At 39.5% G+C, this 17492-nt stretch overlaps 2 protein-coding genes across 2 annotated transcripts in view; one reads left to right on the top strand and one right to left on the bottom strand.

Moving 5' to 3' along the window:
• LYPD1 (LY6/PLAUR domain containing 1) overlaps positions 1–16697 on the top strand; it is a 50006-nt gene extending 33309 nt beyond the window's left edge. The window contains exon 3 of the mRNA XM_032354105.1: positions 16264–16697. Within this exon, the coding sequence (XP_032209996.1) occupies positions 16264–16499 (236 nt within the window). The 3' untranslated portion in view covers positions 16500–16697. The remainder of the gene's footprint in view (positions 1–16263) is intronic.
• An 81-nt stretch (positions 16698–16778) lies between these two features.
• The window catches only part of GPR39 (G protein-coupled receptor 39), a 197436-nt gene continuing 196722 nt past the window's right edge, over positions 16779–17492 (bottom strand). Inside the window, exon 2 of the mRNA XM_032354103.1 lies at positions 16779–17447. Coding sequence (XP_032209994.1) covers positions 16942–17447 — 506 coding nt within the window. The 3' untranslated portion in view covers positions 16779–16941. The remainder of the gene's footprint in view (positions 17448–17492) is intronic.

Below are 17492 nucleotides of genomic sequence, written 5' to 3' on the forward strand. Positions count from 1 at the left end.
GCTTCTAGCTTTGTTCTTTCTCAAGATTCTTTTGGCCTTTTCAGACTCTTCTGTGACTCCATACAGATTTTAGGGTTGGTTGTTCTATTGCTGTGATCAATGCCACAAGAATTTTGATAGGGATTACATTGAATCTGTACATTGCTTTAAGTTGTATGGACATCGACTATATTTTTCTAATCTATGAGCATGAAATATCTATCCATTTGTTCAACTTCTTTCAGTATCTTAAAGTTTTCAGAGCACAGATCTTCTACCTTTTCGTTAAACTTATTCTTAGCTATCTGCATTTGTAAATGGGATTGATTTCTTAATTTCTCTTTCTGCTAGTTTCTTATTAGTATACAGAAATGCAACAGATTTTTGTATAATGATTTTGTATTCTGCAGCTTTTCTGAACTCATTTATTAGTCCCAATAGATTTTTGGTACAGTCTTTGGGTTTACTGTATATAATATCATGTCATCAGGAAATAGAGATGGGTTTTTTCCCAATTTAGTTGCCTTTTATTTCTTTTTCTTGCCTAATTACTCTGGTTAGAGTTTTCAAGAGCTTTTTTTTTTTTTTTTTAAGATTTTATTTATTCATTTGACACAGAGATCACAAGTAGGCAGAGAGGCAGGCAGAGAGTGAGAGAGAGGAGGAAGCAGGCTCCCCGCGGAGCAGAGAACCCGATGCGGGACTTGATCCCAGGACCCCGAGATCATGACCTGAGCCGAAGGCAGCGGGTTAACCCACTGAGCCACCCAGGCGCCCTGGTTAGAGTTTTCAAAACTGTGTTGCATTTGATCTTAGCTGACAGGCCAAGAAGCAATTCGACGCTTAAATAAAATTTATATAAAAATTTAAATAAAATGGTGAGAGTGGGCATCTTTTTCTTTTCCTGATTCTAGAGGAAAACCTTTTAGCTTTTTACCATTGAGTATGGTGTGAGCTGTGAGCTTGTTGTATATGGCTTTTGTTATGTTGGGGTATGTTCCCTCTATACCCACTTTACTGAGAGATTCTATCATAAATGGATATTGAATCTTGCGAAAGATTTTTCTGCGCCTATTAAGATGATCGTATGATTTTTATCCTTCATTTCATTCCCGTGGTGTATCACATTGATTGATTTGTGGATGTTGATCTATCCTTGCATCCCTGGATGCTCTTCTACTTGATCATCGTGTCTGATCCTTTTAATGTAATGTATTGAATTTGGTTTGCCAATATTTTGTTGATGATTACCTTTTCATTATTGAGATATGATTGACATTAACCTTATATTAGTTTCAGGTGTACAGCCCGATTCATTATGTGTACGTATTACAAAATGTCAGCACAGTAAGTCTAATTAACATCCATCACCACATATACTTACGATTATTTTTGTGATGAGAACTTTTAATATTTACTCTTTTATCATGTTTTTGTTTCATTTTTTAAAAACAAAATCCCTTGTTTTACAATTCCCCCTTGTTTTACAGCTGCAAAGCGTTCCATTGTGTGGATGGGTCACTGGGTGTTTACCAGTCCCCCTGGTGGTAGGTAGTGTGATTGTCCATTTTTTGCTGCTGCAAACCACCCTGAGATTATGGACCTTGTATATAATCATTTTGCATGGGTGTGAATACATATGTAACTTAAATTCATAAAAAGTGAAATTGCTGGGTTGAACTTCATAGTACTGATCGATGCTGCAACATCACCTTCGTAGAATTTATACCTATTTTTACCCTCTTCCTTTTTTTTTTTAAGATTTTATTTATTTATTTGAAAGAGAGAGACACAGAGGGAACACAAACAGGGAAAGTGGGGGAGAGAGAAGCAGACTCCCCGCTGAGCAGGGATCCTGATGTGGAGCTTGATCCCCGGACCCCAGGATCAGGACCTGAGCCAAAGGCAGATGCTCCAAGTGCCCCCCTGTTCACACTCTCAACTGACAATGTGGGGAAGGACCTGTTTCCCACATACAGTGGGAATTCCAAATACAGTATTCTAACAAATACAGTGCTAATTAACTCTTGATCCTTGCCCAGGTGATAATAATGGTATTTCAATACAGCTAATTAATTTGTATTTCTTTATATGGAACCAGAGTGAATCTCTTTTCATTGTTTCAAAATTCATTTTACTTCCTTTCCTATAAACTGTTGATTTACTTCTCACATTGGTCTTATGGGTTATTATTTATTCCTTACTGATTCCTGGGACCTTTTTACAAATTCAGGAAATTTGCTCTTTCCGATTTGAGTTACAATTATTTCCCTGATACTTCACTTGTCTTTTTATGTAGTAATTTTATTAGAAAGATTTTTTTTCCAAAGCAAGAGTTTTATTTTCCCTGTTCTGTATTGATAGCACTCTTTTGGATACAAGCATTCTATTTATAGACAGAAATAAAAATAATGACAAAGAAACAACTTACATAACTGTATATTTTAAGAGACAAATGTAATGTCTTATGGACTTCCTAGAATGTGAAATAGCACTTTAAATCATGTTCTTTGTAAAATGGTGTAATGATAAATGTGCCTGTGAGAACAAATTTTCCTGTAGTTTACCTCTGTTGCTATCAGTTTATCTTTGTTATACATACCTTTGTTGTAGATTTATTGATGACAGAAATCTGTTATCTTTGTTATCATGGATTTCAGATTATTTCAAGGGCTTTGCTCACTGATGCTATTTTCTTCTTTTAATCTTTTTAATGATTTGCCTTTTATTTTTTGTATTTTTAAAATTTTTAAGTTTTATTTAAATTTTAGTTAGTTAGCATATAGTGTAATACTAGTTTGGGGTGTATAATATAGTGATTTAGCACTTTCATAAAACACCCAGTGCTCATCACACTCATCATTTAACCCACTCCCACACCTACCTCCACTCTGGTAACCACCAGTTTGTCCTCTATAGCTAAAAGTCTATTTCTTGGTTTGCCTTCCTCTCTTTTTTCCCATTTCCTCATTTGTTTTGTTCCTTAACTTCCACATGTGTGAAATCATATGGTATTTGTCTTTAATCTGACTTATTTCATTTAGCATAATACTCTCTAGCTCCAACCACGTCATTGCAAATGACAAGATTTCATCTTCTTTTTTATGGCTGAGTAATATTCTATTTTGAATATATGTGTGTGTCTGTGTGTGTGTGTATATATGCATGTATGTAAACATGTGTATCTAAACACACACACACCACATCTGTTTTATCCATTCATCAGTCGGACGTTTATGCTGTTTCCATAATTTTAGCTATTATTGATAATGTTGCTATAAATATCAGGATTCATGTATCACTTTGATTTTTGTCACTTTTGATTTTTGTCATGTATTTTTGTATCCTTTGGGTAAATACCTAGTTGTACAGTTGCTGGATCAAAAGGTAGCTCTGTTTTCAACTTTTTGAGGAACCTGCATACTGTTTTCAGAGTGGCTGCATCAGTTTACATTCCCATCAACAGTATAAGTGGGTTCCCCTTCCTCTACATCCACACCAGCACAGGATATTTATTGCATTGTTAGTTTCAGCCATTCTGACAGGTGGGAGGTTATATCTCATTGTGACTTTGATTTGCATTTCTTGATGATCAGTGATGTTGAGCATCTTTCCATGTGTCTATCAGCCATCTGGATGTCTTCTTTGGAAAAATGTCTGTTCGTGTCTTCTGCCTACTTTTTAATGGGATTATTTGGCTTTTGGGTGTTGATTTTTATAAGTTCTTTATATATTTTAAATACTAATCCTTTATCAGATATTTCATTTGCAAGTATCTTCTCCCATTCTATAGGTTGCCTTTGAGTTTTGTTGATTATTTCCTTCACTGTGCAGGTTTTTTGTTTGTTTGTTTGTTTGTTTTTTAAGATTTTATTTATTTGCAAGAAAGAGAAAGAACATGATGGGGGGAGGGACAAGCAGACTCCCCACTGAGTGGGGAGCCCAACCCAAGGCTCAATCCCAGGACCTTGTGTTCATGACCTGAGTTGCAGTCAGATGCTTAACCAACTGAGCCACCCAGGCACCCCACGGGGCAAAAGCTTTTGATTTTGATGAAGTCCCCATAGTTTATTTTTGTTTTTGTTTTCCTTGGCTTTAGAGACATATAGGAAGAAGGTGTTTTGGCAAAAGTCAAAGAGGTTACTGCCTGTGTTTTCTTCTAGAATTTTTATGGATTCTGGTCTCAAATTTAGGTCTTTCATCCATTTTGAATTCATTTTTGTATATGGTATAAAAAAGTGGTCCAGTTCCATTCTTTTGCATGTGGCTGTCCAGTTTTCCACCACCATTTACTGAAGAGACTGTCTTTTTCCCACTGGATGTTCCTTCCTGTTTTATCAAAGATTAATTGACGATATAGTTGTGGGTTCATTTCTGGGTTTTCTCTTCTGTTCCATTGATCTTTATGTCTATTTTTGTGCCAGTACTATACTATTTTGATCACTATGGTTTTGTAATACAACTTGAAGTCTGGAATTATGATGCTTCCAGTTTTGCTTTTCTTTTTCAAGGTTACTTTGGCTATCTGGGGGTCTTTTGTGGCTCCATATGAATTTTTTTTGGCTCCATATGAATTTAACTTAACTTAATTCTAACTTTAGAACAACTTTAAAATGTTAGTATAGTCTAATTTATTCGTCTTCTCTTTAATGGCTTCTGAGTGTGCATCATAGAATAGCCTTCACTATTTTTTTTTTTTTAGATTTTATTTATTTATCAGAGAGAGAGGAGGGGAGAGAGTGAGCACAGGCAGACAGAATGGCAGGCAGAGGCAGAGGGAGAAGCAGGCTCCCTGCTGAGCAAGGAGCCTGATGTGGGACTCGATCCCAGGACGCTGGGATCATGACCTGAGCCGAAGGCAGCTGCTTAACTAACTGAGCCACCCAGGCGTCCCGCCTTCACTATTCTTAAATGATAAATCTCCCAGGTCCCACAGTGTTTTTAGTACTTTCATGATTTTTTTTTTCAACATTTCAATCTTAGATCCATTTGAAATTTATCCAGATAGGCTGTGAGGGATGGAACTGGTAAATAGTTCTGAGCTATGATCTGTCCCTTTATACTTAGCAACCTACCTATTTCCTTTCAGCCCGAGTCTTATTCTGTGTGTCCACCCCTTGCTTCTTCAGAATTTCCCCTGTGGTTTTCTTAACCAGTTCTTCCATCACGTGCCACCGTGACTTTCTCAGGGACATTTTCTTAAAACCTTATGGGTGCCTGTGTGGTGTTCAGTCACATGCTCCTTGTAGGGAAATTCTCATCATTCTCTACAACCACTTCCTGTTTGTCCCTGGCCCCCTCTCCATTCCCATTCTCCCTGCTGCAGAGTCTAGAATGGAGCTGGAAGCCTCTTTCTCTGAGGCTCTGAGGTTTATTTTCACTTCTTTGCAGATTAGAAACCATAAACTTTCTGTCCCAGCCTCAACCTCAGCCTTATCCCCTGGCTCTCAAAGGCAGTTTTACCAGGACATTTCTACCACTTTGATTTCAAACATATGAGAAAAAATGCTTTTCTGTTTTCTTAGAGTCCTTTTTAATCCTGACTTTGCCGGTTCCCACTAGTAAAACACCTACATTCTTCTCTACCTCCGCCAACAGTTGAATATTAGAGCATTTTTTCTTTGTTCTTTTTGAATATCTCCAAACCCCGGGGCCTTAATACCACAACACCAGCTGGTTGCCCATCACTACTTTTGATGTCTGTTAGGTCCAAATGTCCTTTCATCTGATTAGACATCTTTTTGATCACCTCTGATCTCTTCCACAGTATCTATAGCTCTGGTCTCTCCAGGACTTAGACTTCCCCTTGGGAGGTTCACAGTGGTGGACGAACAGGACAGCTGCTTAGAGCCTCATGGCTCATGCAGGGACCATTCTGGCGGGCTCATTACTCCTGGATCTCCCCATGGTGCCCTGGCCCCGAGTAGCCAATCAGTGGACACGTCTCTGTCGCATCAGACCTGTTCTCTTCCCCCCAACCACTTAGTACAGTGACTATCCTTTTTGTAGGGATGGAGTTTATAACTTTTCCCTTCATAGAGTCTTTTTTGTGGTGTCTATTTTTGAACCCTTTCTTAAGGGCTAAGGACGTCCACCTGACCACAGATCTGCCCCCCCAACTACACACACATGCACACACACACACACCCCCCTTACAAAGATAGATTGTTTCTGACTAAATATACCTGTTGGCCATCTATATGTCTTTGGGAAAATGTCCATTCAGATCCTTTGTGTATTTTTTAGTTGTAATGATTGTTTTTTGTTAATGAGTTGTAATAGTTCTTTACATATTTTGGATAGTAACCCACTACCAGATACATGATTTACAAAATTTTCCCCATTCAGTAAGTTGCTTTTACATTTTGCTGATGGTTTCTTTTGTTGTGCAGAAGCTTTTCAATTTAAGTTCCTTACACTTATTAATTATTGTTATTGGAGCTTTTGCTTTTAGTATCAAATACCAAAAATCATCATGAAGACCAGTGTCAAGTTGCCTATTCCTCATGTTTTTTTCTAGGAGTTTTATGATTTCAGGTCTTACATTCAAGTCTTTAATCCATTTTGGGTTAATGTTTGTCTTTGGTGTTAGGCACTCATCCAGTTTTCCCAGCACCGTTTATTGAAGAGACTCTTTTCCCCCTGTTGTATATTTTGGGCTTCTTTTTTGGCTTGTAATCGATTCACAGTGGTCTCATGATCCTTTGTGTTTCTGTGGTATTATAATGGCCCCTCTTCCATTTCTTGTTTTATTTATTTGAATCCTCTCATTTTTCTTAGTCTTTCTAGCTACAAGCTTGCCAATTTTATCTTTTCAAAAAACCAACTCCTAGTTTGGTTACTCTTTTTTATTATTTTTCTGTCTTCTACGTCATTTACTTCTGCTTTGACCATTATTTCCTTCCTTCTGCTAACTTTGAACTCCGTTCTTTTGCTGGTTCCTTGAGGTGTAAAGCTAGGTAGTTTGAGACTTTTATTTCTTGAGGTAGGTATTTATCACTATGAACTTCCTTCTTAGAATTGCTTTAGCTGCATTCCTATGTTTTGTTATGATGCATTTCCATTATCATTTGTCTTAAGGTATTTTTTAATTTATCTTGATTTCTTTGTTGACCCACTGGTGGTTTAGTCGCTTGTTGTTTAATCTCCACGTATCTGTGAAGTTCCAGTTTTATTCTTCTGAATAATCTCTAATTTCATACCACTGAAAAGATGCTTGATATATATTCACTTTTCTCAAATTTGTTAAGACTTGTTTCGTGACTAAACATATGATCCATTCTAAAGAATGTTCCATGTGCACTTGAGAAGATTGTATATTCAGTTGCTTTCCCCTGCTCACATTATTACAGTATTTCTGATGATGTTGTCTGTGCTGTACTTTTTCATTTCTGTGACTTATTTTACAACTGGAAGTTTGTAACTCTTAGCCCTCTTCATCTGTTTTGCCTATCTCCCACCCACTGCTTCTCTAGCAGCCACAAGTTTGTTCTCTGTGTTTAAGCATGTTTGGTTTCATTTTGCTTTTATTGTTTAGAGGAAGAGAGAGAGTGAGAGTGTGAGTGGGGGGTAGAGAGGCAGAAAGAGAGGGAGAAGCTTAAACACACTCTGTGACCAACATTGAGCCCAAAGCAGGGCTTGATCTTATGACACTGAGATCATGACCTGAACTAAAACCGACTGAGCCATGCAGGCACCTTTGTTTTGTGTTTTAGATTTCACAATATAAGTGAGTTCATTTAGTATATTTCACATAGCATAATACTCTCCAGGTCCATCCATGTTGTCAAAAGGACAAGATTTCATTCTTTTTTATTGCTGAGTAATATTCCATTGTACATTTTTAGCACATACGGACAGTTGGGTTCTTTTCATACCTTAGCTATTGTACATAATATTTCAATAAACATAAGGTTGCTTATATCTTTTTTTAAAAAAAGATTTTGTTTATTTATTTAACAGAGAGAGAGATCACAAGTAGGCAGAGAGGCAGGTAGAGAGAGAAGGGGAAGCACGCTCGCTGCCGAGCAGAGAGCCTGATGCAGGGCTCAATCCCAGCACCCTGAGATCATGACCTGAGCCAAAGGTAGAGGTTTAACCCATTCAGCCACCCAGGTGCCCCTATCTTTTTAACTTAGTGTTTTGTTTTATTGGGATAAATACTCCGTAGTAGAATTACAGGATCATATAGTATTCCTATTTTTTTTTTTAATTTTTTGAGGGAAATTCATACTGTTTTCCACAATAGTTATACCAATTTACATTCCTACTGATAGTACATGAAGGGTAAATCCCTGCCAAAATTCACTAGTTCTTGCATTTTTGATACCAGCCACTCTGACTGGTGTGAGGTCATATCTCACCATGGTTTTGATTCACATTGCTCTGATGATGAGTGAGGTTGAATCTTTTCTCACGTGTCTGTTGGCCATCTGTATGTCTTCTCTGAAACAATATCTCTTCAGATTCTCTGTCCATTTTTAATTGACTATTATTATTTTTTGGTGTTCAGTTGTGTAAGTTCATTTTATATTTTGGGTATTAACCCTTACCAGATATATAACTTGAAAACATCTTCCATTCAGTGGGCTGTCTTTTTTGTTTTATTCATGTTTTTCTTTGCCATGCAAAAACTTCTTTAATTTTGTTATAGTCCCAGTAGTTTACTTTTGCTTTTGTTTTCCGTGCCTGAGGAGATACAACCATATGTGTGTTGTTAAGACTAATGCCCAAGAGAATATTGCCTCTATTTTCTTTGAGGAGTTTTATGGTTTCAGGTCTCATATTTTGGTCTTTAACCCATTTTGAGTTTACTTTTGTGTATGGTATACGAAGTGGTAAAGTTTTATTCTTTTCTATTTTTTGTCCAGTTTTCCCTATACCATTTATTGAAAAGACTGTCATTTCTGGGGTGCCTGAGTGACTCAGTCATTAAGAGTCTGCCTTCAGCTCAGGTCATGATCCCAAGGTCATGGGATTGAGCCCCACATCAGGCCCCCTGCTCATCCAGAAGCCTGCTTCTCCCTCTCCCATGCCCCCTGCTTGTATTCCCTGTCTCACTGTCTCTGTCAAATAAATAAAATATTAAAAAAAAAAAAAAAGGCTGACATTTTCCAATTGACTGTTCTTACCTCCTTTGTCATGGCTTATTTGACCATCGAAGGGTGGGTTTATTTCTGGGCTCACTATCCTATTCTTTGGATCTATATTTTTATGCCAGTACCATACCATTTTGATTACTATAGTTTTGTAGTATATCTTGAAATCTGGGATTGAATGTGATACCTCCAGTTTTGTTCTACTTTCTGAAGATTGCTTTGGCTGTTCAAGAGCTTTTGTGGTTCCATACAAATGTTAGGATATCTGTTCTAATTCTATGAAAAATGCTATTGGTATTTTGATGCGGACAGCACTAAATCTGTAGATTGCTTTGGGTAGTATGGGCATTTTAACAATAGCCTTCCGATCCACGATCATGGAGTATCTTTCCATTTGTTTGTATCATCACTTTCTTTCATCAGTGCATTTTAGTTTTCAGAGTATAGCCTTTCACCTCCTTCATTCAATTTATTCCTAGGAATTTTTTATTTTTGTGCAGTTGTAAATGGGACTGCTTCCTAGTTTCTCTTTCTGCTACTTTGTTAGTAGTGTACAAAAATGCCACCGATTAACTTTGAACCTTGCAGCTTTATGGAATTCATCTATTCATTAAGGCTTTCTATATGAGGAGTCATGTGTCCTGTAAATAGTCAGTTTCACTTCTTATCAATTCAGATTCCTTTTCTTTCTTTCTTGATTGCTATCACCAGGCCATCCATTATTATGTTTAATAAAAATGGTGAGAGTGGACATCCTTGTTGGTTTCCTGATCTTAGAAGGAAAGCTTTCAGTATTTCACTACTGAGTGTGATGTTAGGTGTGGGTTTTTCACATATGGCTTTTATTATGTTGAGGTATGTTCTCCCTAAACTCACTTTGCTGAGAGTTTTTTTAAGTCATGAACATTGTTGTATTTTGTCAAATGCTTTTTCTGATACCCACTGAGATGGCCATATGGTTTTTATCCTTCCTCTTGTTAGTGCGATATATTGATTTGTGAGTATGGAACCAACCTTGCATTTCTGGAATAAATCCAACTTGATTATGGTGAAGCACTTAACATATTTTTTGCTTTGCTGAGTTTGCTTTGCTAATGTTTATTTATGTTCCTGGGGGATATTGGCCTTGTAGTTGTCTTGCTGCTGTTGTTGTTTTGTTTGTTTGTTTTTTGGTAGTGTTTTTTCTGGTTTTGGCCTCATGGTGGGCCTCAAAGAATGAACTTACAAGTGCCCCCCCCCTCTATTTTTTTGGAATAGTTTAAGAAGAATAGATTAAAAATTTTTTTTTAAATGCTTGGTAGAATTTACCTGTGCCGCCATCTGGTCCTGAACTTCTGTTAGTTTGGACCTTTTTGATTACTGATTCACTTTTATTACTAGCATCTTGTCTGTTCAAATTTTCTATTTCTTCCAGATTCAGTTTTGGAAGGCTGTATTTTTCTAGGAATTTATCTAGGTTGTTTAATTTATTGGCATATAACTTTTCATAGTTTCTCTTACAATCTGTGATAGCATTTGCTTTTCATTTCTGATTTTGAGTGCTCTTTTTCTCTTGAGGAGTCTGACTAAACGTTTATCAATTTGGTTTATCTTTTCAAAGAATGAACTCTTGATTTTATTGACCTTTTCTACTTTTTTTGTCTGTATGTAGTATTTTTCGGACCTAATCTTTATTATTTCCTTTCTTCTAACTGGGCTTTGTTCTTCTCTTTCTAGTTCCTTTAGGTATAAAGTTAGATTAAGATTTTTCTTGTTTCTTGAATTATTCCTATATGAATGTAAACTTCCCTCTTAGAACTGCTTTTACTGTGTCTCAAAGATTTTTGTGTTTTCACTTTAATTTGTCTCCATGTACTTTTTAATTTCCTCTTTGATTTGTGGTCCATTTGTTGTTGAGTAGAATATGTTTGCTTTTGTTTTTGTTTTTCATTTTTTTCCCCCTGGTAATTGATTTCTAGTTTCATGTTGCTATGGTTGGGAAAGGTAACAATATCAAGTATAGCCTAGTAACAATACTTACCTGGTATTACTTCAGTTTTCTTAAATTTATTGAGATCTGGTTTGTGGCCTAACATATCTGTCTTGGAGAGTTTCTGTGTGTACTTGAAAAGAATGTATAGTCTGCTGTTTGGGTGTGGAATGTTAGTTCCATCTGGCTTAACATGTCACCAAAAGCCCCTGTTTCTTTGTTGATTTTCTGTCTAGATGAGCCATTGATTTGAGAGGGGTGTTAAAATTCCCTAGTCTTACTGCATTACTGTCAATTTCTTCCTTTGTGTCTCTTCATATTTGCTTTATGTATTTAGGTTCTCCTATGATGGATGCATATTTACAATTGTTGTATCTTCTTGTTTAATTAAGCCTTTTATCATTATATAATGCCCTTCTTTTTCTTTCACTCTATTCTTTGTTTTAAAATCTATTTTGTTTGATAAAAATTGCTACGCTGGCTTTTTCCCACCCCTTCCATCTGCATAGAGTACCTTTATCCATCCCTTCACCTGTGTCTTTAGGTCTGAAGTTCGTATCCTGTAGGCAGCAGATAGATGGGTGTTGGTTTTTATCCATCTGGTCACCTTCTTTTGATGAAAGCATTTAGTCCATTTACATTTAAAGCAATTATTGATAGGTATGTATTTTTTGCCATTTTAATTGTTTTCCAGTTGTTCTGGTAGTTCTACTCTATTTCTTCTTCTCTGCTCTCTTTTGTGGTTTAATGGTTTTCTTTAGTGTTATGCTTGGTTTTATTTTTTGTGTATCTTTTATTGTTTTTTGGTTTGTGGTTACCATTGGCTTCATATGTAACATCCTACGTGCATAGCAGTCTATATTAAGTTGATGTTCACTTAAGTTCAAACACACTGTAAAAGCCTCACATCTTTATTCCCCTTTGATATTTCACATACATGCTGTATCTTACATATTTTTATCTTGTGTATTCTTTTATAGATGTAAATAAATTTAACAACTTTTATATTTTAGTCTCTATATGGGCTTTATAAGTGATTAACCCAGTATCTTTACTATATGCTTGCTTTCACTCATGTAATTTTTTCCTTTCATAATTTTCTTCTAGTTATGATTTGTATACATTTAAAGGATTCCTTTCAGCATTTCCTTCTAGACCAGTGTTGTGCCAATGAACACTTTTAACTTTTACTTGGGAAACTCTTTCTCCTTCTACTCTGAATGATAGCTTTACTGGACAGAGTAGATTCTTGGTTCTGAGTTTGCTTGTTTTTTTCCTTTTAGCACTTTGAATACATCATGAAACTCCCTTGCACCCTGCAATGTTTCTGTTAAAAAATCAGCTGATGGGGCACCTGGGTGTCTTAGTGGGTTAAGCCTCTGCCTTTGGCTCAGGTCATGATCTCGGAGTCTAGGGATCCAGCCCCACATAGGGCTCTCTGCCTGCTTCTCTGCCTACTTGTGATCTCTCTCTCTCTCTCCCTCTCTGTCAAATACATAAATAAAATCTTAAAAGAAAGAAAGAAAGAAAGAAAAATTAGCTGATAGCTTTGTTGTGGTTTCCCTTGCATATAACTTTTCTTTCTTCTTGCTGCTTTTAAGATTTTCTTTTTGTCACCACTTTCTGCCTTTTTAATTACTACGTATCTTGGTGTGCACCTTTGATTCACCATCTTAGGGGCCCTCTGTGCCTCCTAGATCTGGATGTCTGTTGTCTTCCCCAGATTAGCCAAGTTTTCAGTTATTCCTTCAAATATGTATTTGCCCCTTCTCTCTCCTTCTCCTGGGATTCCTATAATACAAATCTTTTAATGCTTCATGATGTTGCAGAGTTTCCTTAACTTGTTCTCATTTTTCATTCCCTTTTTCTTTTTGCTGTGAGCTTGGTGCTTTCCATTACCCTCTCTTCCAGGTTGATGATACCTTCTTTTGCATCCTCTAATCTGCTGTTAGTTCCTTCCAGTGTATCTTTTCATTTAAGTTGTTGGATTCTTTAGCTCTGACTGGTTCTTTTTAGATCTCTCATCTCTTGTTGAAGTTCTGAGTTGATCCATTCTCTCCAGCGTATCTCAGCTTCACTTTTTTATTGTGATTCTATCTTGTTCTTTCATTTAAGACATATTCTTCTGTCTCATCCTCTCTAGTACTCTGTGTGTGTTTCTGTCTATTAGGTGGCCTTGTATAGAGGAGGTCCTATGATGCTCTATAGTGCATCAACAGAACCAGGCCCTCCCATTGTGGCTGAATCACATTTGCTCTGGACATGGTGGGGTAGAGTTGGCCTCAGCCAAGCTGGCTGCAGTAAGCCACTTTGTTGCTATGGGCACTCCGGGCAGGGTTTGTTTCACCTGCTGTTGAAAAACCCAGCTATAGCCACTGTGAGCTTGCTGGTAGATTGGGGCCAGGGGGCAGCCCTCATCCTAACTGTCTGCAATTAGTCTCTGCCCTACCCTCCCTGTACCAAAGGGCAGGGCTTGCTTCTTCCAGTTAAGACTCCTAGAAGCAGGCTCATCTCCTCCCTTTTTCAGAGCTGGAGTCCTTTGGATACTAGCAAAGTAGATACTAGCAAAGTACTAGAACTGGCTCCAGCAAGTGATGGCTGTCTAGGCTGGGGGAGGATGAGAAAAATGGTACCCAGCAGTTTGTACCCAGAGAAATCTCCTAAAGATCCCTGCCCCTCCGGCACACATTCTAAGATTAGTCAATACATGTCCATTACACATACCCCAGGTGCTTTGCAAAGTACTGTTTCTATGCTGTGTCTCAGGCCAATTTATTTGGCATGCTGTCTCTTTAACCGTGGGGACTTGAGTCCCCACATTGTGTCTCATATTTGTTCTAGGGGTTCACTTCTCAACTGCATCTCTAACCCTCCGATCCTCATCTGTGTGGTGTTTTCTCTGTGGAGTTGTAGAATATCTGGTCTTCCAATTTTCAAGTTATTTTCAGTTAGTTGCCTACATATGGTTATTGCCTGGGTATGGCTGTGGAACGAGGTGAGCTCAGGATCCTCCTCCTGTGCCATCTTCTCTCTCTGCCCTGTGGCTTTTTGATGGGCTTAACATATACAGAACATTCTACCTCAAGTTCAATGTTACCGAAGGTGTAGGTTTTGATTTTCTGTCTGGATGGTCTGTTAACATAAATGGGGTATTAAGGTTCCCCAGGTATTGCATTTCTATTTCTCCCTTAGGTCTATTAATATTTGTTTTATAGATTTAGGTGCTTCTATGTTGGTGCATAAATATTTACAAATGTTCTATCTTGCTGGATTGACCCCTTTGTGTAATGCCCTACTTTGTCTCTTATTGCAGTCCTTTAGAGCCAGTTTTGTTCAAGTGAGCTCTCCCAGCTTTCTTTTGGTTTCCATTTGCATGCAGTTTCTGCAGTTAGTTTGTAGGCACTGTAGAGATGGGTCTTGTTTTGATGGTGGTGGTGGTATTTTAGTCCAGCCACTCGACATCTTTTTTTTTTTTTTAAGATTTTATTTATTTATTTGATAGACAGAGATCACAAGTAGGCAGAGAGGCAGGCAGAGGTGGGGAGAAGCAGGCTCCCTGCCAAGCAGAGAGCCTGATTCGGGGCTTGATCCCAGAGCTCTGGGATCATGACCTGAGCCGAAGGCAGAAGCTTTAACCCACTGAGCCACCCAGGCACCCCTGTGGTATTTCTAGGGGGCATCTTCACCTTATCTCATTGTTTTTTGTTTTTTTTTTTTACAGTGAAAAATACATTAAGTATTCTTAATTTTTAAAGTTCACTTCAAGAAAGTTTATTGACATTGAACTAGCAAATGACAGCAGAAGCTCCTAAAATGGCAATGGATAGAAAAATGTAGGGATTCTGAGAATAAAATGGGCAATGCCCAGCAGCAGGTTTCCTGCAAATCAGACAGTGCCTCTCACACACCACACACACACACACACACACACACACACACACACATCCTGTCCGAGATATCTTACCTGATAAATCTTACCAGAGCAGCTATAGTCTATTGTGTTTTAAAGTATTTCTTTACCTCCCACTTGGAAGTTTTAGGTTGCTCAGTTCTTTACTATTTCTCCATAACCCAAAACCACGATTCAGAAGGGGGAGGAAGGTGCAAACAGAAGCACTGCCTGCAAACACCCATCTCCACAGGGAGTCTGAAGGTAAGGTGGGTTGGAGCCCTCAGCTGTGCAGGGAAGCACACAAGCCAGAGCCACTCATGTCCAGGTCCAGCTTCAGTAGGAGATATTGTTGTCCTCTAACCACCCACCCCCCCAAAAAAAATATTTTTGTGGTTTACTGGCTGGCAACTTTAGTATATATACTAGTCAGGATGTGACAGAATGGAGCCAGAATTTAGGTTCAAATCCCAGCTCCTCTATTTCCCAGGAGTGTGACCTTGGGTAAGTTCCTAAATTTCTCTTGCCCTTCATGCTCCCCATCTGTGAAATGGGGATCTCTCTTGTAGGGTTGAACCAGTACACAGTAGTCCACTGTAAACTGCATGGCCTACAGGTAAGCACGCAAATGAAGTTAGCTATTATTTGATTTGAATAAGGTTCCAGCTTAAAGAACTTGAGTATTCAAGATAACCTTCTCTGAGGACTGTGCTGTCAGTTGGACAGGTTTTAAGTGCTCCTTCACATAACTACATAGTATGTTACTAAAAGGAGGTGGTGTGACGCTACATAGGCAGATGGCCATATATTCTGAGGGCAAAGTTGTTTCCTAGAATAAGGCTCTCCTGGGTACATTGTCAACATTGGGCCACGCCCTCTCTACAATCTAGGGAACCTTGAAACCTCGGAAAAACCAGGGCCCCTTCAGTAGAGATCTTATTCTCATGGGGGTTAGTTCTTTGGAGAATTTTGGGATTTGATTACATCCATAGGTGATACAGTATCATTCTCCATGGCATGAGATAGCTACAGCAATTTTTAAAAAAGGTAAATAATAATTTCTGTACCATTTTTAAAAGCGAACTTTGGTTTAATAGCTCTTTGTTCCAAACAGCTAGTGGAGATACCCGCAATTTGTCAAAAGTAATGGAGCTATATGGGGAAGAAGTCCTCTTCCTTATAGGTCGTGGTGGGGGAGGGGTGGGTGCTCAAGGAAACAACCCAAACCACCTTCGTCGCCCCTCCAGGTGCGTGGGCTGTGGGAGGAGGAAGGATGAGCTCCTCTTTGGGCACCAGCATTAACCCAAGTCCTTGGGTCTGTGTTGCAGGCGTCATGTACCGGAAGTCGTGTGCGTCTTCAGCGGCCTGCCTCATCGCCTCCGCCGGGTACCAGTCCTTCTGCTCCCCTGGGAAACTGAACTCAGTGTGCATCAGCTGCTGCAACACCCCTCTTTGCAACGGGCCCCGGCCCAAGAAACGGAGCAGTTCCGCCTTGGCCCTCCGGCCCGAGCTCCCCACCACCGTCCTGCTCCTCCACTTGGCCCTCCTCTTGGCTCACTGCTGAAGCTGAAGGAGATGCTCGCCCCTCCTGCTTTGTTCTTCGGGCCCTCCGCTCCCTCTGCTCCCCAAGCTTCTCCTGGGTGTCCTGTTATTCTGGGTGGGGAGGGGAGTGTGTTCTCTTTCGTTCAGTTCCTTCGTCACTGGAAGAGCGCAGTGTAAAACATTTTTTGTAAGCTCTGAATAAATTCAGTCTGAATTTTCAGTGTGTATTTAAAGAAAGGGAAGGCGTAAGCAAAAGTCTGCCCTGTCTCTCCCGAGTCAAGGTCCAGCTGGCAGAATCCGCCCTTAGAAGGCACTTAGGTGGGCATCCATTTTCCCCCAAGGCCCCTAGCTCCCACTGCTGTTCCTCCTAAGGGCACAGTTCGTCACCGCTGTGTCAGGATAATGTTGCTTTCGTTGGGGGAGTTAGAAGGCCGGTTAGCCTTCAAGGCTTCCATACCTGACATTCACACTTCATGCTCCTGCAAACCATTCCCCGTGGCAGGAGTGGGGGGTTTCGTTGCCGAGTTGGGCTCTAGTGACTCGAGACTCAATTGCTGGGGCTCAGACTGGGGCTTGGCCTCGCTCTGGAAAGTGCTCAAGAAAACCTTGTTCGTTCTTGCAGAGGAGTTGGACCGCGAAGCCCTGAAGATCAGGGGGCGGCGCGCCGAGCGGGTGCTGGCGGCGGTGCAGGCGCCGTGGGCGCGCAGGTGCTTGCTGTGGTTGGCGTGGGGCAGCGTCAGGTGGCAGCGCAGCACCTGGCCGAACACCCTGCGGAACTGCTGCGAGGACACGTTGTACAGGAGCGGGTTGATGACGGAGCTCAGGTAGAAGAAGGTGTCGGAGAAGGGGAGGAGGATCATGTACGCCCGGAAGTAGGTCTTGGTCCAGTCGTGCTTGGGTTTGGCCGCTGCCATAATCCTCCGCACCTGGTTAGGCATCCAGCAGACCGCCAAGGTCACGACAATCAGCCCTGAGCAGGCGAGAGGCAAGACAGAAACAGCATGAGAACAATAAT

Source organism: Mustela erminea, chromosome 8, assembly GCF_009829155.1.
Source record: "Mustela erminea isolate mMusErm1 chromosome 8, mMusErm1.Pri, whole genome shotgun sequence".
Lineage (NCBI taxonomy): Eukaryota > Metazoa > Chordata > Mammalia > Carnivora > Mustelidae > Mustela > Mustela erminea.